Below are 25,528 nucleotides of genomic sequence, written 5' to 3'. Positions count from 1 at the left end.
CATTTTTATGGCCTTGTCAGCTTCCCATCATCAAGGAATTCTGCAGCAACTTTTCCTTTGACATTGGCTGCGTTTTTAAGCAGTGTTTGCACACGATCGCACCAAGCGGCTAAGAATCTTCCCCACCCGACAGCCAGGCGCTGACCCCTTCAGCAGCATGTGGTGCCAGTGTTTGCATCAAGTTTAAATAAGGAATTATATTCGGCAGAAAACACGATACACAGTCAAACAAGGCAATTCTCAGTTTGCCAACGTAAGACAGACATACAGGAAGTGTCAGGACCATAATGATTCTTCAGACTTCTAGAATTTAGATACTGTTGTTCTCCCGTGACCCATTAGCACATGAATAAAGACTAATGAGACCACTCCCTGGGCCCAGGTGATATATATTTTATTAGCAGTGACAGTATCAATACAACTGACTGATTAGACTGGCGATAGAATAAGTTTACAATTCATCAAGGAACGGTGTGTTGGCCAAATTGCCGCTGGCTGCCATGGATTTCTTACCAGAAACAAACTTCTTCGCAGCCTGCAACGCAACGAGAGAATATATTAAAGACCTGGTATTGCAAGTCTGCTCCCAAGGCTTGTTTGCCCCTCTCTGGAATAAGCTTCTTAAATAGCAATTTCAAAATCTGAAATCTACTGTTTCCAAATTTGAGTCCCAGCTGGAGAGTTTCGAGGTCGCCTTGCTGTGTTAAAGAAGGAGTTGGATATATTTCTTAAGGCTAAAGGGATCAAGGGATATGGGGAGAAAGCAGGGACCGGGTACTGAATTTGGATGATCAGCCATGATTGCATTGAATGGCGGAGCAGGCTCGAGGAGACGAATTGCCTACTCCTGCTCCTATCTTCTATGTTTCTATGTTAAAGGCGCTATTATATATAAATGCAAGTTGTTTTTGTTGGATGGGTCAATTCTTTCCTCTCTCCCGTCTGCTGTCGGAGCGACAACTCGTGCTGAAGCATGAATGGCGACAGCACTCTCCAGCACCTAGAATGGTCCTTCTCCTGCCTGGTAAATGGTAATCTCCCAAATGGCCGCTGTTCAGATTGTGGAGTGCAGCGGACAGAGGTCAAACTGCAACCCCTGCGACATAAAAGCACCTTTAGACACTGTGTACACACTCGCCCAGCATTTACAAAGCACAGGCTCAGGCTCAATAAAAAAAAGAGGATAGCTGAGTGGCCCGGACTGCTCAACCAGGAGGTGCGGAATGGAGTCAGAGAAACTCGGGGTTTGCAGCTGCGGTCTGCGCTGATTTTTTCGATGTACATCGTCGCTGCTTCAGCATCACTGGGTCGACATGCTGGAATTCCCTAACATCACCCCACCGGAAACACCATAGGAACAGGAGGAGGCCATTTAACTCCGGAGCCTGTCCTGCCATTCAATGAGATAATGGCTGCCCTGTGACCTAACTCCATATACCCGCCTTTGCTCCATATCCCTTAATACCATCAAGGAGAAAGCCCTGCCCTCTCGGGGCAATGAGGGATGGGCAATAAGTGCCAGTGTTGCCGACGCATCCCACAAATTAATCAAGTAAAATATTTTGTCTCGGGCTTTGGCAGCTGGACCTCTGCTCTTGATCCGCTGGGAGGTGCGCGTGCCTGGGCACAGGACAAAGGCCGGGGTTTGGGGGCTCAGCTGTGATACTTCACCCCCACCACCTGCCGACACTCAGTGTAGGCACACACATCGGGAGAGGTGCAGGTCGGCAGTCAGTGCCATCATTAGGGGAGAACCAGGGGAAAGGACGTCAGTGATAATGTAATATGTGAACATTGTAGATGGTTACTCAAAATGTTACTTACATTCACCACATCACTGAGGGACACAGAGTCGACCTGCTGAACCAGATCGGGTGTGGGCACATAGGCACCAGTTAGCACTGCCTGAGAGCCAATCTCGTCCAGCAGCCCATCAGACGTTTCAACGGCCATCAAGCACTTGGCTTTTAGTTGGTTCCTGCAAAACAACCCAGTGTTGGTCAAAACTGCACCAGCGACAGGAAGCAATGAAACGATCGCACTGAATATTTTTAACTCAGTAGTTTGGATGATCACCAAAAATAGTTACAACTTGTACAGTATATCTCTACCCTCTAACGAATTGAGCTGGCAGCAGAGAAATCTACATTTCCACTGGCAGGACGGTCAGTAACCAGAGGATACAGCTTGAAGGTAATTGGCAAAAGAACCAGAGGGGGAGATGAGAATTTTTTTTTTTTATATAAACACAGTGAGTTGTGATCTGAATTGCCCTGCCTGAAGGGGTTGTGGAAGCAGATTCAATAGGAACTTTCAAAAGGGAATTGGATAAACACTTGAAAAGGAAAAATTTGCTGGGCTATGGGAAAGAGCGAGGGGAGCGAGACTAATTGCAGAGCTCATTCAGAGAGCCAGCACAGGTACGATGGGCCAAATGGCCTCCTTCTGTGCTGTGAGAGTCTATGATCTGAACTTTCTGTTCAACTTATTTCTTTCGTCCTTCCCTATTCTGCCAATTCTCTCTCCTAGCATTCACTCATCCCTGGGGTATCTCTCTATAGGCGCCGATTGCTCTCCAGACCTGAAACGTCAACTCTCTTTCTCTGTCTCCACCGAGCTGACCTGCTGACTGTTTGCAGCATTTTCTGTTTGTATTTCTGGTCTCCATCATAGGATTTACTCTCAATGACCTCTGATGTGACTCTAGCTAACCATTCAGTTGCACTAATGCCTGGCAGCCAAGGATGAGCAATAAATGCAGCCTTGCTACCATCGCTAAAAAAACTATCAGCAGGATAAGCTATTGTAGCGACAAGAGTTTTTTGCTTTTCCATATCCGTTTCCTGGACACTACATCACTGAGATCTTCACAGGCATGTGTTTTAAACAAGTACACAGTAAAGTTTACTGAGCTTACTTGGCCTGTGCGATATCAGCCTCAGTGACATTGCCTTGAGCGATGCTCTTGACTTCAGACAGTGCAGCCTTGATTACCTGCAATTAAAAGTTTACATTTTTCAACAAAAGAATTCAAACCAGTGCCAAAAATATTTTTTTAACAATTACTGAATCTCCTAATAAAATACAGTCCTTGTTTTATCAACTTCTAATCAGAGCACTTGGTTAAAAGATTGAATACACCAATCAAACTGCATAAAGAGGACAAAGGGAACAGGAAACTTAATACAGATGCAAGTTGGAAAAAAGGCTTTCCCTTAACCTAAGATACATTAAGAATCATGCACCTGCACTCTCTTCCTATCAACGGTTTCCATTAAAAATTCTTATGTCCATATCTATAATGGAAACTGTATGTAAACTTGTCACGTGGTAATTGCACCTTCTAACCAGTGGCGGCGCTGTAGCGCCTTAGTTTTGAAGCTTCCAGCCCCTGAGCCTGTTCTGCAGGAAAACTCATGTTCCAACCAACTCTATTTCTCTGCTGCCTAAATTGCCAGACATGATAATATAAAATTGAATTATTGTACAAAATAAGGACAGAACGTATTGCTTTAAAATGGGGACTAAATTACATCTGCACACCCTGGTCCAATTATCCTCCACTCTCTAACCCATCCTCCACCCTAAGACTAGCCTTGGTCTTGACTGTGTGCAATGCCACAAGAAATTGACTAGTAAGTCGAGATTATAATCATGTGAAACTTAAACATTTAGTTGTGCTAAGAGAGTACATTAAAAAATGTTATAGAATTTACAGCACAGAAACAGGCCATTCAGCATAACTGGTCCATGCCGGTGTTTATGCTCCACACGAGTCGCCTCCCATTCATTTTTAACCCTATCAATATATCCTTCTACTCCTTTCTCCCTCATGTACTTATCTAGCTTCCCTTGAAATGTATCTATGCTGTTCGTTTCAACCACTCCCCGTGGTAGCGAGTTCCACATTTGAACCACTCTCTGGGAAAAGAAGTTTCTCCTGAATTCCCTATTGGATTTATTAGTGACTATTGTATATTTATGGTCCCCAGTTTTAGATTCACCCCCACAAGTTGAAACATCTTCTCTACATCTACCCCATCAAACCCCTTCATAATTTTAAAGACCTCTATCAGGTTATCCTTCAGCCTTCTCTTTTCTAGAGAAAAAAGCCCCAGCCTGTTCAATCTTTCCTGATTGTTAAAGGGCTCCATCGGCATACAAATAAATTAATTACAAAACATTTTATCCTTTCTTTCCCCTCCCCCAGTACAGCAAATATTGTAAATGCCAGTTACAGATCATCATGGTATTGCTGGGATTTTGCAGGATAGCATTTGCAGTAACAAATGGGCAATCATCTGAAAGCTGCAAATTTTGGCTAAAAGGTTACCCCGCTGATTATACGTACGTCACTTGTTGAAGCAGCCTGCGAGATGGTGTAGATACCAAACAGCCCAGAGTCGGAGTACCTTGCACTGAATGCCGAAACCTGTTTACAGGAATATGTTTCAAGATAAAGTCAATCTATGAAGTGCCAGTTAAAGAAAAAAAAAAACCAGGTTAAAAACAGGAGAAATTATTTAGTACAGAAGCAAAGCTCACATCAAACAGCTCTGTGTTTTTCTTTGCGATCGCCTGATGCAACTTGCTGGTTACATTGCTGCCCCTCTTGATATATGGGCCAGCGGCAAGAACATGCTGCAGGACACTGAATACACGGGCCTCAGGTGAACCAGCAGCCACACTCTCAGCTACCACGGCGGCATGAACCAGACGGTCATTATTCTGATCACGGATCTCACCTGCAAATACAAAAATTAAAGGTCACAGGTTATGGAAGATGAACTTTATCCTAAATAGTTTCAATTTTAGCTAACAAAAATGCACTTTTCTTTAAGAATGTCATGGGACACATATATACGTAAATACGTTCACACACATCCATATAAGCAAGATACTGCTGCTGTGCAACTCTTAAGGGTTCGAATTATACAAGAAACGTACAGCAAAACCCACTGGCTGGATTCAGGTCAATCTCAGTGGCTTTTGCTTGTTTAATCTGCACTACTTTGATTGGGGTTTATTTTAGTTGCACAGTACCAACATTAAACAGCAAATTGACCAAAAATATTTGGAGGGATTATAATTTCAGATTTTTTTTTTGATTAAGTGGATGCAATGCAAGCAATTCAAACTCTTGCCCCCATTTAAAATCAGGAGTCCTGCCTTAAATGATATGGACTCAGACGGGAATAGATTCTGGGTCAACTGGCACCATTAAAAATGAATCAATTGAGATTTGTTGAATTGAGCATCACAACGACAACCTGCATTTATATAGCGCCTTTAACGTGGTTAAAAACGTCCCAAGACATTTCACAGGAGCGATATCAGACAGAAATTGACACCGAGCCACATAAGGAGATATTAGGGCAGGTGACTAAAAGCTTGGGATTGCTACCAGTGCCACATGCTAGTCAGAGTAGAAATAGAAGGCTATTTCAGATGAATACGTGGCTAGAGGAATGGTGCAAGGGGGAGGGATTCAAATTCCTGGGACATTGGAACCAGTTCTGGGGGAGGTGGGACCAGTTCAAACCGGATGGTTTGCACCTGGGCAGGGCCGGGACCGATGTCCTGGGGGAGTGTTTGCTAGTGCTCTGGGGGGAGGGTTTAAACTAAAATGGCAGGGGGTTGGGAACCTGAGCAAGGGGACAGAGGAAAGGGAAACAAGGATAAAAGCAAAAGATAGGAAGGAGAAAAACAAAAGTGGCAGTCAGAGAAATCAACAGTTTAAATCAAACATGGCCACAGTAAATAATAATTCTAATAGGTGTAAGAGCGTTAAAAAAAAAAAAACCTGAAGGCTTTGTGTCTTAATGCGAGGAGCATTCGTAATAAGGTGGATGAATTAGCTGCGCAAATAAAGGTAAACGAATATGATTTGATTGGGATTACGGAAACATGGCTCCAGGGTGGCCAAGGCTGGGAACTCAACATCCAGGGGTATTCAATATTCAGGAAAGACAGGCAAAAAGGAAAGGGAGGTGGGGTAGCATTGCTGGTTAAAGAAGGGATTAACACAATTGTAAGGATATTAGCTCTGATGATGTGGAATCTGTATGGGTAGAACTGAGAAATACCAAGGGGCAGAAAACGTTAGTGGGAGTGGTATACAGATCTCCAAACAGTAATGCGGAGGTTGGGGACGGCATTAAAAGGGAAATTAGAGAAGCGTGCAATAAGGACACAGCAGTCATCATGGGTGACTTTAATCTACATATAGATTGGGCTAACCAAATTAGTAACAATACTGTGGAGGAGGAATTCCTGGAGTGTTTAAGGGATGGTTTCCTGGACCAATGTGTCAAGGAACCAACCAGAGATCAGGCCATCTTAGACTGGGTATTATGTAACGAGAAAGGATTAATTAGCAAACTTGTTGTACGAGGCCCCTTGGGTCGGAGTGATCATAACATGATCGAATTCTTCATTAAGATGGAGAATGAAGTAGTCGAATCAGAGACTAGGGTCCTAAATTTAAATAAAGGAAACTACGATGGTCTGAGGCACAAGTTGGGTAGGATTGATTGGGGAATGTCACTCAAAGGGTTAACGATGGATAGGCAATGGCAAACATTCAAAGACCGCATGGATGGACTACAGAATTTGTTCATCCCAGTTTGGCATAAAAATAAAACAAAAAATGTGACTCAACCGTGGCTAACAAGGGAAATTAGGGATAGCATAAGATCCAAGGAGAGGACATATAAATTGGCCAGAAAAAGCAGTAAACCTGAGGATTGGGAGCAGTTTAGGATTCAACAAAGGAGGACAAAGGGATTAATTAAGAAAGGGAAAATAGAGTATGAGAGTAAGCTTGCAGGGAACATAAAAACTGACTGTAAAAGCTTTTAGATATGTGAAGAGAAAAAGATTGGTGAAGTCAAGCGTAGGTCCCTTGCAGTCAGAATCAGGTGAATTTATAATGGGGAACAAAGAAATGGCAGACCAATTAAATACATATTTTGGTTCTGTCTTCACAAAGGAGGACACAAATAACCTCCCAGAGATGTCGGGGGAACATAGGGTCTGATGAAAGGGAGGAACTGAAAGAAATCAGTATTTGTAGGGAAATGGTGTTTGGGAAATTGATGGGATTGAAGGCCGATAAATCCCCAGGGCCTGATAATCTACATCCTAGGGTACTTAAGGAAGTGGCCCTAAAAATAGTAGATGCTTTGCTGATCATCTTCCAGCATTCGATGGAATCTGGAACAGTACCCATGGATTGGAGGGTAGCTAATGTTACCCCACTATTCAAAAAAGGTGGTAGAGAGAAAACGGGGAATTACAGACCGGTAAGCCTGACATCAGTAGTGGGGAAAATGCTAGAGTCCATTATAAAAGATGTAATAGCAGAGCACTTGGAAAACAGTGACAGGTTCGGACAAAGTCAACATGGATTTACAAAAGGTAAATCGTGCTTGACTGGAATTTTTTGAGGATGTAACTGGTAAAATAGATAAGGGAGAACCAGTGGATGTGGTGTATTTGGACTTTCAGAAGGCTTTTGATAAGGTCCCGCGCAAGAGTTTAGTGTGTAAAGTTAAGGCACATGGGATTGGGGGCAAGGTATTGACTTGAATAGAGAACTGGTTGGCAGACAGAAAGCAAAGAGTTGGAATAAACGGGTCTTTTTCCGAGTGGCAAGCAGTGACTACTGGGCATTTGTAGATGACACAAAGCTGGGAGAACTCCAGGATGATTTGGACAGGTTGGGCGATTGGGCAAAAGCATGGCAGATGCAATATAATGTGGATAAATGCGAGGTTATCCACTTTGGTGGCAAAAACAGGAAGGCAGATTATTATCTGAATGGCAATAGATTGGGAGAAGGGGAAGTGCAACGAGACCTGGGTGTCCTTGTGCACCAGTCGCTGAAGGTAAGCATGCAGGTGCAGCAGGCGGTTAAGAAGGCAAATGGCATGTTGGCCTTCGTGGCGAGAGGGTTTGAGTACAGGAACAAGGATGTCTTGCTGCAGTTGTACAGGGCCTTGGTGAGACCACATCTTGAGTATTGTGTGCAGTTTTGGTCGCCTTATCTGAGGAAGGATGTTCTTGCCATGGAAGGAGTTCAGCGAAGATTCACCAGGCTGATACCTGGGATGGCAGGAATGGCGTATAAGGAGAGATTGGGTCGATTGGGCTTATACTTGCTGGAGTTTAGAAGAATGAGAGGGGATCTCATTGAAACTTATAAAATTCTGACAGGACTGGACAGACTAGATGCAGGATGTTCCCGATGGTCAGGGATTCCAGAACCAGGGGTCACAGTCTAAGGATAAGGGGTAGGCCATTTAGGACAAAAATGAGGAGAATTTCTTCACCCAGAGAGTGGTGAACCTGTGGAATTCTCTACCACAGAAGGCAGTTGAGGCCAATACATTAAATATATTCAAGGAAGAGTTGGATATATTTCTTAAGGCTAAAGGGATCAAGGGGTATGGGGAGAAAGCATACCCCTTGGATTTGGATGATCAGCCATGATTGCATTGAATGGCGGAGCAGGCTCGAGAGGCCGAATGGCCTACTCCTGCTCCTATCTTCTATGTTTCTATGGTCAAAGTAGTAGGTTTTAAGGAGCGTCTTAAAGGAGGGGAGAGAGGCGGAGAGATTTAGGTCGGGAATTCCAGAGCTTAGGGTCCAGAGACATTAACTGCACTGTTATGGGGAGGTTGGGAGCTTAGTTTTCCCTAATATAGAGGCTCAACAGCCACAGTGGGATAATGAGGTGCATAGACACCTAAAATCCTGAAAATATGTGACACGGAATTACTTGGCATCATAGTTGAGCAAAGCTGACATAATCAATGCCTTCCCAATGTTGACTAAGGATGCGGCTCCTGTGTTTAATTACCAGAAAAGCTAAGATCTTAAAAATGGCCACACGCTCCACCTAGTTTCTCAGTAGGTACATTATGCTGATGTCTGTACAAAAGCCCAGACTGGGTTACCCATACACATTGATCACAAAACTCACCTCCACGAAACTTGGCCACAGCACCAGCTGCACCAGTACCGCTCCGCATGTTAAAGTAGTGTTCGCCCACTTGCTTCAGGACTGTATGGTTCACACCTGTGGGTGGGAAGAGGAGCAATGGCATAAATACACCGGACACGCAATCCTACAGCACAGTAACCCTGCAATAAAACTAATATTAAACAGCTGCTAGAATTAAAATAAAACTAAAGTGAGACACGTGGCGGCCACTGGAATGGCATTCTGCAGAAATTAGATCTCAAGTGAATTTGGTTACTTTTAACCTGGCTGAATAAATTACAACATAGCACACCACTACTTTAATTATGAATATTTATAAAACTGCAATCTGATTATCCGTTTAATTTTCTTTGGAGTGTGTGATACCTCACTACAGAGCTTGCCGTAAACTGAGTGTCTTTATTTCAAAAATCGTAAGTTGCTAAATTCAGATTTGAAAAATACCCTGGTTTATTTCTCAAAGGCTGTTTAGAAAGCGAAAGAAGGAATGCAAGAACTTTTATTTATATCGCGCCTTTCACGACCTCAGGACGACCCAAAGCACTTTACAGCCAATGAAATACTTTTGAAGTGTAGTCACTGTTGTAGTTTAGGAAACATGCAGCCAATTTGTGCACAGCAAGCTCTCACAAACAGTAGTGTAATAATGACCAGGTAATCTGCCTCCAAGTGATATATGAAGCATTTGTGTAAATATGTTAGACAAGGGTGAAAATGTCAAGTATTCAGAATCACCGTGCAGTCACCCAAAGGCTTGGTGAATTGGCTCTAGGTTTAATTTCTGGCCTGCGCGGAGTTAGCCAATCCCAGCCAGGGTGGCAACAGGAGTTAAGGAAAGGGAGAGGAAAACCAGCCGAAGCCCCCATTATTCAGCAACTCCGACTGGAAGTATGCAGGTGTGGACATCAGGTGAGGATTGGATCCGGTTCATCTGTGGAGCAACCCCAGGTCAAATAGCCTGCAGACAGGGCTCAAGGCTCATATGTGACCAATGGCCACTTGGGTGAGGTACTGGAGAGCAGACGCTGGCCATGGACCCATAGTCAAGGAGCAAACACATTCAGAGGCGTGGGGAAAAACAGACGACAACTTGCCTTTATATAGCACCTTTAACGTAATAAAATGTCCCAAGGCCTTTCACAGGAATGTTATCAGACAAAATTTGACACCGAGCCACATAAGGAGTTTTTAGGGCAGATAAAAGTTTGTTCAAGGAGGTAGGTTTTAAGGACCTGATGCGCTATCAATTACTCATAAAAGACTGAGAGTTAAGAGAGTAACTAAAGGCTTTTATTAACAAAAGAATGAAGGTCTGCCTCGAGTGGTCGACCGGTCCAGAAATACAAAGGGCTGGGGAGCAGTCACCTTTATACTAGGACTTGTGGGAGGAGTCAGCCGAGGCATGTACACAGTGGAATACAAACAGTGGTTTACCACAGGACCATCCTAAAAGGAGAGAGAGAGAGAGAGAGAGAGAGAGAGGCGGAGAGGTTTAGGGAGGGAATTCCAGAGCTTAGGGCCCAGGTAGCTGAAGGCACGGCCACCAATGGTGGAGTGATGAAAATTGGGGATGCGCAAGAGGCCAGAGGAATTGGAGGAGCGCAGAGATCTCCAAGGGTTGTAGGGCTGGAGGAGGAGGTTTCAGAGATAGAGGCGAGGCCATGGAGGGATTTAAACACAAGGATGAGGAGACACACAAAAAGGAACATTGAAAACTTATTCTGCTGATATGACACTTACCCAGCCCTACGAGCGTCATCCTTCCACTTGTAAAATTGTTTTGCACAAACTCGTGGAGCTGTGGAGACATTATCGGGACACGCATATATTAGAGACAATCAGCAACATTTTGTTTCTTTTAAAAGATTTTCCTTGTGGAGATTATTTTGTGTTTATTCTTACCTGGTCTGCTGTGTGCTGACCAATCATAAAACTAGGACAATAGAGGGGGTTGCTCAGGGCATTACGGTAAGCAACTGAATGCAGGTTCTCCAGAACACCTACAAAAACAAAAATCATCAAATACACTTGCTTTCTACATCCGACTGCTGGACGGATAGATGTCAGGAAATCAAGATCGTTTCCCACAAGCAAAAACATAGAATTACTCCCCTGCGGCATTTTTACATCGAATGTACAGTACAGAAACAGGCCATTCGGCCCAACAGGTCTATGCTGCAGTTAATGCTCCACATGAGCCTCCTCCCACCCAACTTCATCTAATCCTATCAGCATATCCTTCTACTCCTTTGTGTACTTAACTAGCATCCCCTTAAATGCATCTACGCTACTCGCCTCAACTACTCCATGTGGTAACAAATTCCACATTCTAACCAATCGAATGTGGTTACTAACAGCAGAAGATTGACAAAATATAGTGAGTTAAAAAAGAGCAGCTATTTCTAGCCATTCCAGACTGCGGCACATTCCATATGAACAGTACAGCTCAATGTCCTTTGCCTGTGCTCAAGTTCTGTATCATTCTGGCCTAACATCAAATTACTGACATGTGCAGCTCTTTCAGTATCGCTGGGTCCAAATCCTGGAACTCCCTCCCTAACAGCACTGTGGGAGTACCTTCACCACACGGACTGCAACAGTTCAAGGCGGCGGCTCACCACTGCCTTCTCAAGGGCAACTAGGGATGGGCAATAAATGCTGGCCTTGCCAGCAACGCCCACATTCCAGGAATGAATCATAAAATGATACAGCTCATTCGGCCCATCATGCATGTGCCGGATGAATACAAATACATTTTAAAAACAGAGTGCAGGCACGAAAGGCCTCTTCCTCTGCTAAAACGTCTATGTTTTTGTGTGAATACGTGGCACTACCCTCGCAGTTATTGAGTTACAGGGACTCCCTGGTATAGTTGCAAGGAGTGCCCTGTACATTTACTCACTAAAATTAGTGATGCCTGCTGTGGTGGAGCGGTGTGCTGGGAGGATCAGCTACCTCCACCTTTTAATGCCTCAGTCCGCAAGGATCCTGACCTAAGCTGAGCTGGAGAGTCCTCACTGGGCAGCTCACCCCAGCTGCCAATAAACAGTAGCTCCAGCGGTGGTCTGGGAGCAGTGCTACGATGGAATTGATTTACAAACAACATCAGCATCGGAAACCAGTTGTTTTTATATATAACTGTCCAACACGTGTCTTTCAAATCTCACCTATTTGTGGGTTCTGAAAGGCGACTGCTCTGTCCACTTCCAGCTTTGGCGGGAGCGCCGATAGTTCCCACGGCCTGAACTCCTGGGCAGCGGTAACATTGATCAGATACTCCATGACAGTGTCACTGGGAGGAAAAATTCAGGAGTTAGATAGCCACAACAACTTGCATTTATATTGTGCAGAAATGAATGTGGAAAATGTCCCAAGTGTGTCAGGGTGGGTGGAGAGAGAAAATTTTAAAACCTAAAATAGATAAAGGAATGGGCACGAGGCTAGGGTTACGATAGTTCGGTGTGCAAGTTTGCAGTGTGTGTTATCTACAAACTATCATCTGCTACAACCGAGTGTCAAGTTGGATTCAAAACTGGCTCGGAGACAGGAAGCAGAGGATAATGGTTGATGGGTGTTTTTGTGACTGGAAGGCTGTTTCCAGTGGGGTTCCGCAGGGCTCAGTACTAGGCCCTTTGCTTTTTGTGGTATATATCAATGATCTAGACTTGAATATAGGGGGTATGATTAAGAAGTTTGCAGATGATACTAAAATCGGCTGTGTGGTTGATACTGATGAAGGAAGCTGTAGACTGCAGGAAGATATCAATAAATTGGTCAGGTGGGCAGAACAGTGGCAAATGGAATTCAATTCAGAGAAGTGTGAGGTAATGCATTTGGGGAGGGCTAACAAGGAAAGGGAATACACATTAAATGGTAGGAATAACAACAGAAAATGCTGGAAAAACTCAGCAGGCCAGGCAACATCCGTGGAGAGAAATTAGAGTGACGTTTCGGGTCTAACCCTTTTTCAAACTGGAAAGGAAATAAAATAGATCGAAGGCAGGGCTGCGATAGAACAAAAGAAGTAAAAGAGACATTAAGAGGTATTCAAAACCAGACGAGATGGTAATAGGCAGCACGGTGGCATAGTGGTTAGCACTGTTGCCTCACAGCGCCAGAGACCCGGGTTCGAATCCGGCCTCGGGCGACTGTCTGTGTGGAGTTTGCACATTCTCCCAGTGTTTGCGTGGGTTTTCTCCGGGTGCTCCGGTTTCCTCCCACAGTCCAAAGATGTGCGGGTTAGGTTGATTGGCTATGATAAATTGACCCTTAGTGTTAGGGGGATTAAATACATGGGGTTACAGGGATAGGGTGGGATATGTGTTGGTGTAGGGGTTACGGGGATCGGGTGGGATATGTGTCGGTGCAGGCTCGATGGGCCGAAATGGCCTCTATCTGCACTGTGGGGTTTCTGTGATTCTGTGAGACAAAAGACAGCAAGATTAGGTGTGAAGTGTACTGGCAGGATGGGAGACAGCTGCCGTGTGGGAGAGAGAAAAAAAAAAGGAAAGTGGGGGGGGGGGGGAAGGGAAGATCCAAAACAAAGGGGTGGAAAAAAAATATAAGTAAAAATGTAATAGGGGCCGAGGTTATGATCTGAAATTGTTGAACTCGATATTGAGTCCGGAAGGCTGCAAAGTGCCTAATCGGAAGACGAGGTGCTGTTCCTCGAGTTTACGTTGAGCTTCCGTGGAACAGTGCAAGAGGCCAAGGACGGTGAGGTCCGAGTGGGAATGGAGCAGTGAATTAAAATGACAGGCGACCGGAAGCTCGGGGTCACCCTTACGGACTGAACGGAGGTGTTCCGCAAAGCGGTCACCCAATCTGCGTGGTAGGACACTGAGTAGTGTAGAGGAACAAAGGGACCTTGGAGTGCATGTCCACAGATCCCTGAAGGTAGCAGGCCAGGTAGATAAGGTGGTTAAGGCGGCATACGGAATGCTTGCCTTTATTAGCTGTGGCATAGGATACAAGAGCAGGAGGGTTATGCTTCAACTGTATAAAACACTAGTTAGGCCTCAGCTAGAATACTGCGTGCAGTTCTGGTCATCACATTACAGGAAAGATGTGATTGCACTAGATAGGGTACAGAGGAGATTGACAAGGATGTTGCCGGGAGTAGAGAATCTTAGCGATGAGGAAAGACTGGGTCTGTTTTCCTTGGAACAGAGGAGGCTGAGGGGAGACCCTATTGAGGTGTATAAAATTATGAGGGGCATAGATAAAGTGGATCGAAAGGACCTATTTCCCTTAGCAGAGGGGTCAAAAACCAGGGGGCACAGATTTAAAGTAATTGGTGGAAGGTTTAGAGGGGATTTGAGGGGAAATTTCTTCACCCAGAGGGTTGTGGGGGTCTGGAACTCACTGCCTGAAAGGGTGGTAGAGGCAGGAACCCTAACCACATTTAAAAAGTACTTTGATATGCACTTAGGATTCCCTAACCTGCAGGGCTACGGACCAAGAGCTGGGAAATTAGGTTAGGCTGGATAGCTCTTTGTTGGCCGGCGCGGACACAATGGGCCGAAATGGCCTCCTTCCGTGCTGTAACTTTCTATGATTCTATGAAAAGCTCTTGCACCAGTTGGTACTGAACAGTCCCCCTAACAAAAGAGGATGGTGATGTAGAATCAATTGAGGCTTATGTTAAAACATGAAAGAATATAATAAAATTAAATCAGTAGGTGCCAGCTCAATTAATAATTTTAATCCTGAGATCGATAGATTTTTGCTAAATGAGGGTATAGAAGGCTATGGAGCCAAGGCAGGTGGAGTTAAGATACAGATCAGCCATGATCTCACTGAATGGTGGAACAGGCTCAAGGGGCTGAATGGCCTACTCCTGTTCCTATGTTTCAACAAACAACAGTTTGTGTAAAACCTCAACCTTCAGAATGACCGACGTGGTGTGAAATGCAGAGGCTGCCTGTGGAACTGGCCCAATACTCACACATAGTCTCGCATACATTCCACTGTGTAGATCATGTTGTCCCTCGTAGATGTCACGCTGCAAAAGCAGAAATGGTCGGTAATTTCTGGGTGAAATAAACTAAAGTCAGCTGAAGCTCAGAGATGTCTTTGTAAACACGTGCTTAAAAGTTTCTAACAATGAATCAACCTGACACACATCAAATTCAAAACACTTACGGAGGTACAGAAAAATATTTTCAGCATTAAAATAGGCATGGTTTTATTTTCTGTAACTGTGCCAAGATGGGTTGGACACAGAAACCTGCAGTTTCGACGAGATGCAGATTTAAATTAAGGGGCATTAAACTTTTCCGGCACTGGATACTCAACAGGATTTCCATGAATCAAATATTCACTTCAAACTGACCAATGACATAGTGGAACTAAGACTACCTTCACAAATTGGATGTGATCTATTTAGAACTAAAAGCTGTGAGACTGGGTGGCGCACCCATGGTGCTGGAATGAAACTCCCCCAGTGTGCTCTGCCTGTAAGGCTCCTGTGCGAGAGGAGTTTGGCCAGTCTCAGCCAGTTCCCAGTGGGCATGAGCCCACCGCATAAAAACATGTCCACATTACTCACTAAACTGGCAATTTTACTCCGACAGGCAAGAAGAATAGCCGGTGTAGGGAAGAACTCGGGAAATATAATGCATTGCTGGCAGTCGTAGAGCACAGGAAGAGTTTGGCCCACGACTAGAAAGGAAGAACTTGCATTTATATAGCGCCAGGACGTCCCAAAGTGCTTTACAGCCAATAAAAAACTTTTGAAATGTAATCACTGTTGTAATGTAGGAAACGTGGCAGCCAATTTGCACACAGCAAGCTCCCACAAATAGCTATGTGATAATGACCAAATAATGTTTTTTTAATGAGGTATAAATATTAATCAGGGCACCGGGGAGAACTCTCCTGCTCTTTGAATAGCGCAAAAGGATCTTTTACATTCACCCGAGAGGGCAGATGGAGCCTCGGTTTAATGTCTTATCCGAAAGACAACACCTCCGACAGTGCAGCACTCCCTCGGTACTGCACTGGGAGCGTCAGCCTGGAGTACGAGTTCAAGTCTCTGGAGTGGGACGGGAACGCACGACCTTCTGACTCCGAGGTGAGAGTGCTACCCACTGAGCCAGGACTCCCTGATGCCAGCACCTGGTGTCCATGAGGGAAAGTGATCCACTCCCCGGCACTGATATTTCTCACCCTAGCGAGTACAAAAATTCAGTAGAAAACGTGAAACTAAGTACATTTACCTCAGGCTGCCTCCAACAGCTTCTATGCCACGGGTTATTCTGAAAGACGAAGCTCCCTTCGTGGTCTGTAAAACAGAACAAGCTTTGGTTAAAACTGAATGATTATGGTTGATACCGAACAGAGTTCTGTACTCTAAATTTAACAATTGATAAACTTGCCATTTTTCAAAGATGTGACAAAATCAATCTCTACTAAAAGTACTTAAAGGAATGCAAGAACGGCAGCCCGAGAGTTCAGTGTGGTGCAGAGATCACACTTTACCGAGGGACCAACCAATAACTAGTGTGCTACATGAGGATAATGCACAGCCAGGACCATGTTTCAAGGCAGTAATTCTACAGAACAGTTTGTGAAGTTAACCAATGTATCTTGATCCCAAAATGTATTTTTGCCTGAAAACATGTCCTGTGTTACTGTATACAGAAACTAAATTTTACAAAACCATTAACAGCATTGAGAGAAAATCAGCCGCTGATTCCTGCTCCTGACCAATATCCGCTGATTCCTGCTCCTGACCAATATCCGCTGATTCCTGCTCCCGACCAATATCCAGTGATTCCTGCTCCCGACCAATATCCAGTGATTCCTGCTCCCGACCAATATCCAGTGATTCCTGCTCCCGACCAATATCCAGTGATTCCTGCTCCCGACCAATATCCAGTGATTCCTGCTCCTGACCAATATCCAGTGATTCCTGACCAATATCCGCTGATTCCTGACCAATATCCGCTGATTCCTGACCAATATCCAGTGATTCCTGACCAATATCCAGTGATTCCTGACCAATATCCAGTGATTCCTGACCAATATCCAGTGATTCCTGGCCAATATCCAGTGATTCCTGACCAATATCCAGTGATTCCTGCTCCTGACCAATATAGAAACATAGAAGATAGGAGCCTGCTCCGCCATTCAATGAGATCATGGCTGATCATCCAAATTCAGTACCCTGTTCCTGCCTTCTCTCCATATCCCTTGATCCCTTTAGCCTTAAGAAATATATCCAACTCCTTCTTGAATATATTTAATGAATTGGCCTCTACAGCCTTCTTTGGCAGAGAATTCCACAGGTTCACCACTCTCTGGGTGAAGAAATTCCTCCTCATCTCTGTCCTTATTGGCTTACCTCTTATCCTTAGACTGCAACCCCTGGTTCTGGACTCCCCAACCATCGGGAACATCCTTCCTGCATCTAGTTTGTCTAGTCCTGTTAGGATTTTATAAGTTTCAATGAGATCCCCTCTCATTCTTCTAAACTCAGCAAGTACAAGCCCAATCGACCCAATCTCTCCTCATACGTCATTCCTGCCATCCCAGGTATCAGCCTGGTGAATCTTCGCTGCACTCCTTCCATGGCAAGAACATCCTTCCTCAGATAAGGCGACCAAAACTGCACACAATACTCAAGATGTGGTCTCACCAAGGCCCTGTACAACTGTAGCAAGACATCCTTGTTCCTGTACTTGAACCCTCTCGCTACGAAGGCCAACATACCATTTGCCTTCTTAACCGCCTGCTGCACCTGCATGCTTACTTTCAGCGACTGGTGCACAAGAACACCCAGGTCTCGTTGCACTTCCCCTTCTCCCAATCTATTGCCATTTAGATAATAATCTGCCTTCCTGTTTTTGACACCAAAGTGGATAACCTCGCATTTATCCACGTTATATTGCATCTGCCATGCTTCTGCCCAATCACCCGACCTGTCCAAATCATACTGGAGTTTCTCGGCATCCTCCTCACAGCACACACGCCCACCCAGCTTTGTGTCGTCTGCAAACTTGGAGATATTACATCTAGTTCCCTCGTCCAGATCATTAATATATATTGTGAATGAATAGCTGGGGTCCAAGGACCAATCCCTGCGGTACCCCACTAGTCACTGCCTGCCACTCGGAAAAAGACCCGTTTATTCTAACTCTTTGCTTTCTGTCTGCCAACCAGTTCTCTATTCAAGTCAATACCATGCCCCCAATCCCATGTGCCTTAATTTTACACGCTAATCTCTTATGCGGGACCTTATCGAAAGCCTTTTGAAAATCCAAATACACCACATCCACTGGTTCTCCCTTATCTATTTTACCAGTTACATCCTCAAAAAATTCCAGTAGATTAGTCAAGCACGATTTACCTTTTGTAATGCCATGTTGGCTTTGTCCGATCCGGTCACTTTTTTCCAAGTGCTCTGCTATTACATCTTTTATAATGGACTCTAGCATTTTCCCCACTACCGATGTCAGGCTTACCGGTCTGTAATTCCCCGTTTTCTCTCTCTACCACCCTTTTTGAACAGCGGGGTAACATTAGCTACCCTCCAATCCATGGGTACTGTTCCAGAGTCTATCGAATTTTGGAAGATGCATCTACTATTTCTAGGGCCACTTCCTTAAGTACCCTAGGATGTAGATTATCAGGCCCTGGGGATTAATCAGCCCTCAATCCCAATCAATTTCCCTACAAATACTGATTTCTATCAGTTCCTCCCTTTCATTAGACCCTATGTTCCCTAACATCTTTGGGAGGTTATTTGTGTCCTCCTTTGTGAAGACAGAACCAATGTATGTATTTAATTGGTCTGCCATTTCTTTGTTCCCCATTATAAATTCACCTGATTCTGACTGCAAGGGACCTACGTTTGACTTCACCAATCTTTTTCTCTTCACATATCTATAAAAGCTTTTACAGTCAGTTTTTATGTTCCCTGAAAGCTTACTCTCATACTCTATTTTCCCCCTCTTAATTAATCCCTTTGTCCTCCTTTGTTGGATCCTAAACTGCTCCCAATCCTCAGGTTTACTGCTTTTTCTGGCCAATTTATATATCCTCTCCTTGGATCTTATGCTATCCCTAATTTCCCTCGTTAGCCACGGTTGAGTCACCTTTTTTGTTTTATTTTTATGCCAAACTGGGATGAACAAATTCTGTAGTTCATCCATTCGGTCTTTGAACGTTTGCCATTGCCCATCCACCGTCAACCCTTTTAGTGACATTCCCCAATCAATCCTACCCAACTCGCACCTCATACCATCATAGTCTCCTTTATTTAAATTCAGGACCCTCGTCTCAGTCAACTATTTCACTCTCCATCTTAATGAAGAATTCTATCATATTATGATCGCTCCGACCCAAGGGGCCTCGTACAACAAGATTGCTAATTAATCCTTTCTCATTACATAATACCCAGTCTAAGATGGCCTGATCTCTAGTTGGTTCCTCGACATATTGGTCCAGGAAACCATCCCGTATACACTCTAGGAATTCCTCCTCCACGGTATTGTTACTAATTTAGTTAGCCCAATCTATATGTAGATTAAAGTCACCCATGATAACTGCAGTGCCCTTATTGCACGCTTCTCTAATTTCCCGTTTAATGCGGAGGTCGGGGATGGCATTACTGTTTGGAGGTCTATATACCACCCCCACTAACGTTTTCTGCCCCTTGGTATTTCTCAGTTCTACCCATACAGATTCCACATCATCAGAGCTAATATCCTTCCTTTCAATTGTGTTAATCCCCTCTTTAACCAGCAATGCTACCCCACCTCCTTTTCCTTTCTGCCTATCTTTCCAGAATATTGAATACCCCTGGATGTCGAGTTCCCAGCCTCGGCCACCCTGGGGCCATGTTTCCGTAATCCCAATCATATCATATCCGTTTACCTCTATTTGCGCAGCTAATTCATCCACCTTATTACGAATGCTCCTCGCATTAAGACACAAAGCCTTCAGGCTTGTTTTTTTAATGCTCTTAGATCTTTTAGAATTATTATTTACTGTGGCCATGTTTGATTTAAACCCTTGATTTCTCTGCCTGTCACTTTTGTTTTTCTCCTTCCTGTCTTTTGCTTTTATCCTTGTTTCCCTTTCGTCTGTTTCCCCGCTCAGGTTCCCAACCCCCTGCCATTTTAGTTTAATATCCAGTGATTCCGGCTCCTGACCAATATCCAGTGATTCCGGCTCCTGACCAATATCCAGTGATTCCTGACCCTGACCAATACCCACTGATTCCTGCTCCTGACCAATATCCAGTGATTCCTGCTCCTGACCAATATCCAGTGATTCCTGCTCCTGACCAATATCCAGTGATTCCTGCTCCTGACCAATATCCAGTGATTGTTGCTCCTGACCAATATCTAGTGATTCCTGATCCTGACCTAATCAATAACCAGTGATTCCTGATCAATATCCAGTGATTCCTGATCCTGACCTAATCAATAACCAGTGATTCCTGATCAATATCTAGTGATTCCTGCTGGAAAATGTGCATGTATGGCCATCAGCCATGATCAGACTTTGCTGTGATGCCTGACAGAGTTGAATAGCCTGCCAACATTCACCGTCCAGAATCACACATGAAAAATGGCCTTAGGCGGTGTGCCAGAGAACTGCCAGCACCAGTGGAATCGAATGCCAGCAAGAATAAGCATTATCGGGAAAGATGGGAGTATTGGCGGTGGGGGGTGGGGATGGTGGAAAGTGCTCCTCGTGACATCAAGTAACAGGGTTTTACCCACTCAAATGCAACTGCGAACCAGTCACTTCAATTAGACTGTTTAAACGATTTACCCCACTCAGGATGTGGCGCGAGCAAACACAATGTATATGGCCAGCTAATTCTCTAGGATTTAAAGCAAATGGCATATTAAGAAATCTTGAAAAAGCATTGCATAGATGAAGAGCTGTTCAAAGTGTTAAGTTTTGTGTTAAACGTTACTTACCAGGTTTGCTGCCAAACGAAGGGAATGAGTGATGCCCAAATTACTGGCACTCTCATACCTGCTGCCCGCCTTTATAAAGACGCCAATCTTTGAGGTTGGTGAGTAGTTTTCCAGAGAGGCGATTACCAACCCATTTGGCAATTTGGACACCTGTTGGGAGAAAAATTGAGTTCCTGCAAAAACTTGATTACCCATATTAAATTTAAAATCCTGAGAATACACATTTCCTGTCCATCAACTTAATTTCCTGTTGTCATGATTTTTGGTCACACCTTTTATCTCAACATTTAGCACTGAAAATGCCTCTTTAATAAAAGCTATAGTGGGAATTTCCCAATGTAAACAGGTCCCGGTAACACAGTAGTTGCAAGCTGTGGCCACTAGGTGTTTTAGTTCCACTGTATCTACTGACACACTGAGAAATACCACATGTATAAAGCAGTAGGACTGCAGTCCTATTTATTAACTGGACAGTGAAGTAAAAACCTATCTCCCAGGATTAGAGCACATAATCTGAGCTGACCCCTCAGGGCAATACTGAGGGAGTGCTGCATTGTCGGAGGTACCGTCTTTTGGATTACACCGAGGTCCTGTCTGAACAAGAGCCGGGGAGTTCTCCCAATGCCCTTGCCAAAATTTATCCAACGTTACCAACAAACAGAATATCTGGCTGTTCATCTCACTGCTATTTGTGGGAGCTTGCTGTGCGCAAATTGGCTGCTGCATTTCCTTACATTACAACAGAAATTCACTAGATGTGAAGTACCTGGGGCCATCTTGAGGGCATGAAAGGTGCACTATCAGTGTAAGAAATCTTGAATTGGAAGAAATAACTTGAGGCAAAACAGTCTGTTCAGACTGGCGTTAGAATAACTGGATAGACGCTTAGAATTTGCTTATGTTCTTGGTTCCCTGCAGATGTTATAACATTCTGCACCATGGCAGTGGTCTTGTTTCCAGACTAGCTGTCTGCTGTTTGTGTGCTAAAAAAGTTGTTGACTGTATCTTTGATAATCTACCCTAGGCCCACCCCTAAAGAGAGAGTAAGAGAGATTTCTAAAGAGCTTTTAGCACAGACAGTGAAGGGAAGGGAAGAGCTGTGCGCGCACGCCAGCCCTCTGTCCGACCGGGACCGATACCAGCTGCTTGTCACGGTCGTATGTCTCCGTCTATCTTGATTGTGTGTTGTACTTAACTTAAACTGCCGCTCATTAATAAAGTGAAGACCCTTTGGGTAATGTGTGTGTGACCTGTGATCAAAATCTTACATCAGGACAGGCAGATGGTGCCGTGGTTCAGCTCAATGTAAGGTATTTCTTCTAAAGTTATATTGCAATTGATATTCCTCGCGAATTTGTCCGTCTCCCTCCCTCTCCTGAAAGTACTGATTCCTCACTGGGTAGTGCCACAGGGTCCATGCTCTCTCTGGTATCTCGCCCCAATGGCCAATCATCACATGCAAGCCTCAAGAGTGAGGGAGATGAAAAGCTATTGCTGTAACCCTACCCGTACCCTGGCTGAAGTCAGCTAACTCAGCACAGACAACAGGTGGAAGCTGGGACCTTCTGGTCTACAGGGCTCAGCTACTCGCTGGATCATTGAACTGAGCCCTCAGGAAGAGCCCGTTATTGAAATTTAACTGCCCAAACCACTTAAGATTTTTTTCTTCTGGATCTTGTGAACAGCAGTTAAAAAAGGTACAAATGCTCAGGTCTAGTCATAGGGGTCATAGTCTCAGGATAAGAGGTCGGCCATTGGGACTGATGAGGAGAATCTTTGGAATTCTGTATCCCAGAATGCTCGGAGTGCTCAGTTGTAGAGTATATTCAAGACTGAAATCGATAGATTTTTGGGCACTAAGGGAATCAAGGGATATGGGGATAGGGTGGGAAAGTGGAGTTGATGGAGAAGTTCAGCCATTATGTCACTGAATGGCAGTGCAGGCACGAGGGGCCCTTTGGCCTACTCCTGCTCCTATTTCTGATGTAGGTCACACGAAGGTTCTTAAAGAGCAAATTGAATGCATGATTAGGATCATAGCAACAGAGTAAGTGCAGGCCACAAGCAACCTCAGTAGCATGCAGCACGCTGCTACAATATACGCGAGGTCACCTCCATGGACATCATCTGAGGTCAATCTGCTCAAAGTGGGACGAGCCATGATGCCTTTGAGGGGCCTCGCTCAAAAGGATCGTCAAGGTGGAATCACACTTCTGAACAAGACTAGAGTTCACTGACCTGCAGCTCCTGAGGTGGAAGGTTTAGTTTCTCTGCAGCTGGTGTAAACTCAAACTTAGGCGCAGCTTTGGGTGAATAAAGCCTCCTCGTCTGAAATCAAAAATTCACACAAGTGTCAATCGTTGGAAAGGTTTCTGAAAGGCCAAGCCCTCTGACCTGGATACTTCGATGAAGGTTTTGCTCCATTTGTTTTTAATATGTATTGAAATAGTGGAGGAAACAAAACTAAAGCTCCATTTCACATCTCATGATTAAAGACGATACACAGTCCAAAATCTGGGGCAAGCTGATCATTTACTGATTATAACCCATGATTGTTAAACTTCTAATAGTTATTAGTAACAGTACAATACAGAACACATAAACACATGTTCTTCAAAAGAACTCTGGTATTGCTGCAATTGTTTCATCTTCTGCTACATTTCCTGGCCCACACTGGAAGGTGGGTGATCATCCTGCTCAAGTCTCCACCACTGCTGTTCTGAGCAGGAGCTGCCCGAGAGGTGGCCAGGGATAGCTCTCCATCTGCCCTTCCTCAGCTCCTCGTTACAGTGCAGACCTCAACACAGGGACTCAATGCAGTGCATGAGTACCAGTCCATAGTACAATACTGTGCTACACCACAACTAGGGGTTTTAAATTAGTTCGGTCTTCACCTTGTTAAATAGGCTTTTAAAGCGATATTGGTATGATTTTCACCTGTCAGTTATGAGTCATCAATCATCCTTAAAAGAGAAACCAGAATCATAGAAATGACACTGTAGGAGACCATTCAGCCCATCGTGCCTGTGCTGATGCTAGCTATTCAACTGGGGCTATCTAGTCCAATCACCTTTCTATTACAGTCTACTCCTGACAATTCAAAGTCTTAACTTGCATGAAAATAATTCAAATTACCTATTAATTCAAATAATCCAGTTATTGAAATTAACCCACTTTGAATTAACAGGAGTTGTTGGCTTTTTTTCCCTATCTAAATCCCTTCTAAATATTATAATCCTGCCTCAATAACCACTTGTGGTTCCTTGTCTTAATGAACCTCGGTGTGAAATAATTTCTAACTCCCCTCTCGTTCCAGTGATAACCCTGAGTCTATGTTCGCTCATTACTGATCTGACAACCAACAGAAACAAGCTTTCACGGTTTACCCTCAAAAATTTTCACAATTTTGTAAATCTCTACTAGATGCCCCTTAACCTTCCCTGTTCCAGTTCAATTTTTGCAGCCTTTCTTCAAAGTACAACTTATAATTCCTGGTATCAATCTAGTGGATCTTCACTGACCCCTTTACATGGCTCCAATTTCCTTCCTATAACGAGGTGCCCAGAACTGTATGCAATAATCCAACTGTGACCTAATGTGTATTGAATGCCCCTATATATGTAAAACCCATTTATATGATCTTGTGACTCTACATTATTGCCTTTTTTTGCCAGAAGCGGTTAAGGTGAAGAGGAAACAGCATGTTTAAATTTTTGATGCAAAGTGACATTTATATCCGAGGATTAAATAGCAATATAACTGCGTGTATTGATCGATAATCACAGTATAACAAATATTGTAAAGACAATAGAGGTGAAAGTAGAAAACCACCCCTCCTCCTCTGTCCCAACACCATCACTAAATTAGAAATGTCCTGTCCCAAAAATATGCGTTGCAGGGATTGTGCACCTATTGGTATATCACAATAACCTTTACAATGTCAAAACCCTAAACAGGTACTAGTTGTATTTAGTGATTTCGGATATATAGCAATGCATTTTTTTTTAAAAAAACATCAATTTGCAGAACAGATCAGTCGATTAGGAGGATTGAGGGCTTCTGACTGGTTTGAGTGAAGAGTGAGCGGCTGGGAGCCCCTCATTCACCCAGCGTTAGGATGACCTTCAGTCACCTCACAGCGAGCCCCGCTCACCGACACTCCAGCTCTCCTGGTCACGGCGGTTCCTAGTGCATGTAATGCCCGAACGGTAGATATTGAACTCAATATCGATTCAGGACGGAGTCCCCGACGAGAAGGAGGGTGAGGCCCTGAGCCCGCCCGGTCCGCTCCTCACCAGACACCGGGCTAGGCCGCACCGGTACCTCAACCGGGTTAACGTTCACTTTTCGTTTGCGACTCTATAGATACGAGACTGGGCGCTTCTTGTCGAGCGGTAACCAGTCCTCTCGGTAGGAATGCGGAAAGGGACACTTACAGTGAGGTTTGCGAGCGCAGAATTCACTCTCCTCACCGACTTCATCCTCTCGGTGTCGCCTCCTCCGGTTCTGAGACACACACAATATGGCGGCTGACCAGCGACCGGCTCTGAGACACACACAATATGGCGGCTGACCGGCTCTG

The 25,528-nt window shown here is 44.4% G+C and overlaps 1 protein-coding gene across 1 annotated transcript; it reads right to left on the bottom strand.

Moving 5' to 3' along the window:
* Nucleotides 1-378: 378 nt before the first annotated feature.
* LOC147110759 (cytochrome b-c1 complex subunit 2, mitochondrial-like) lies at nucleotides 379-25,525 on the bottom strand. Its single transcript, XM_086001051.1, has 14 exons — nucleotides 25,383-25,525; nucleotides 23,185-23,274; nucleotides 20,947-21,096; nucleotides 16,228-16,292; nucleotides 14,955-15,011; nucleotides 12,175-12,299; nucleotides 10,910-11,007; nucleotides 10,748-10,805; nucleotides 8,987-9,082; nucleotides 4,546-4,745; nucleotides 4,352-4,432; nucleotides 2,918-2,994; nucleotides 1,825-1,978; nucleotides 379-535 (listed from the first exon to the last, which is right to left on the bottom strand). The coding sequence occupies exons 1-14, from the start codon at nucleotides 25,425-25,427 to the stop codon at nucleotides 452-454; spliced, it is 1,380 nt and encodes a 459-aa protein (XP_085857177.1). The 5' UTR covers nucleotides 25,428-25,525; the 3' UTR covers nucleotides 379-451.
* Nucleotides 25,526-25,528: the final 3 nt, after the last annotated feature.

Source organism: Somniosus microcephalus, chromosome 11 (genome assembly GCF_052327205.1).
Source record: "Somniosus microcephalus isolate GS21.2 chromosome 11, FLI_Smic_1.0, whole genome shotgun sequence".
NCBI lineage: Eukaryota > Metazoa > Chordata > Chondrichthyes > Squaliformes > Somniosidae > Somniosus > Somniosus microcephalus.
This window is presented reverse-complemented; position numbering and strand designations above follow the sequence as displayed.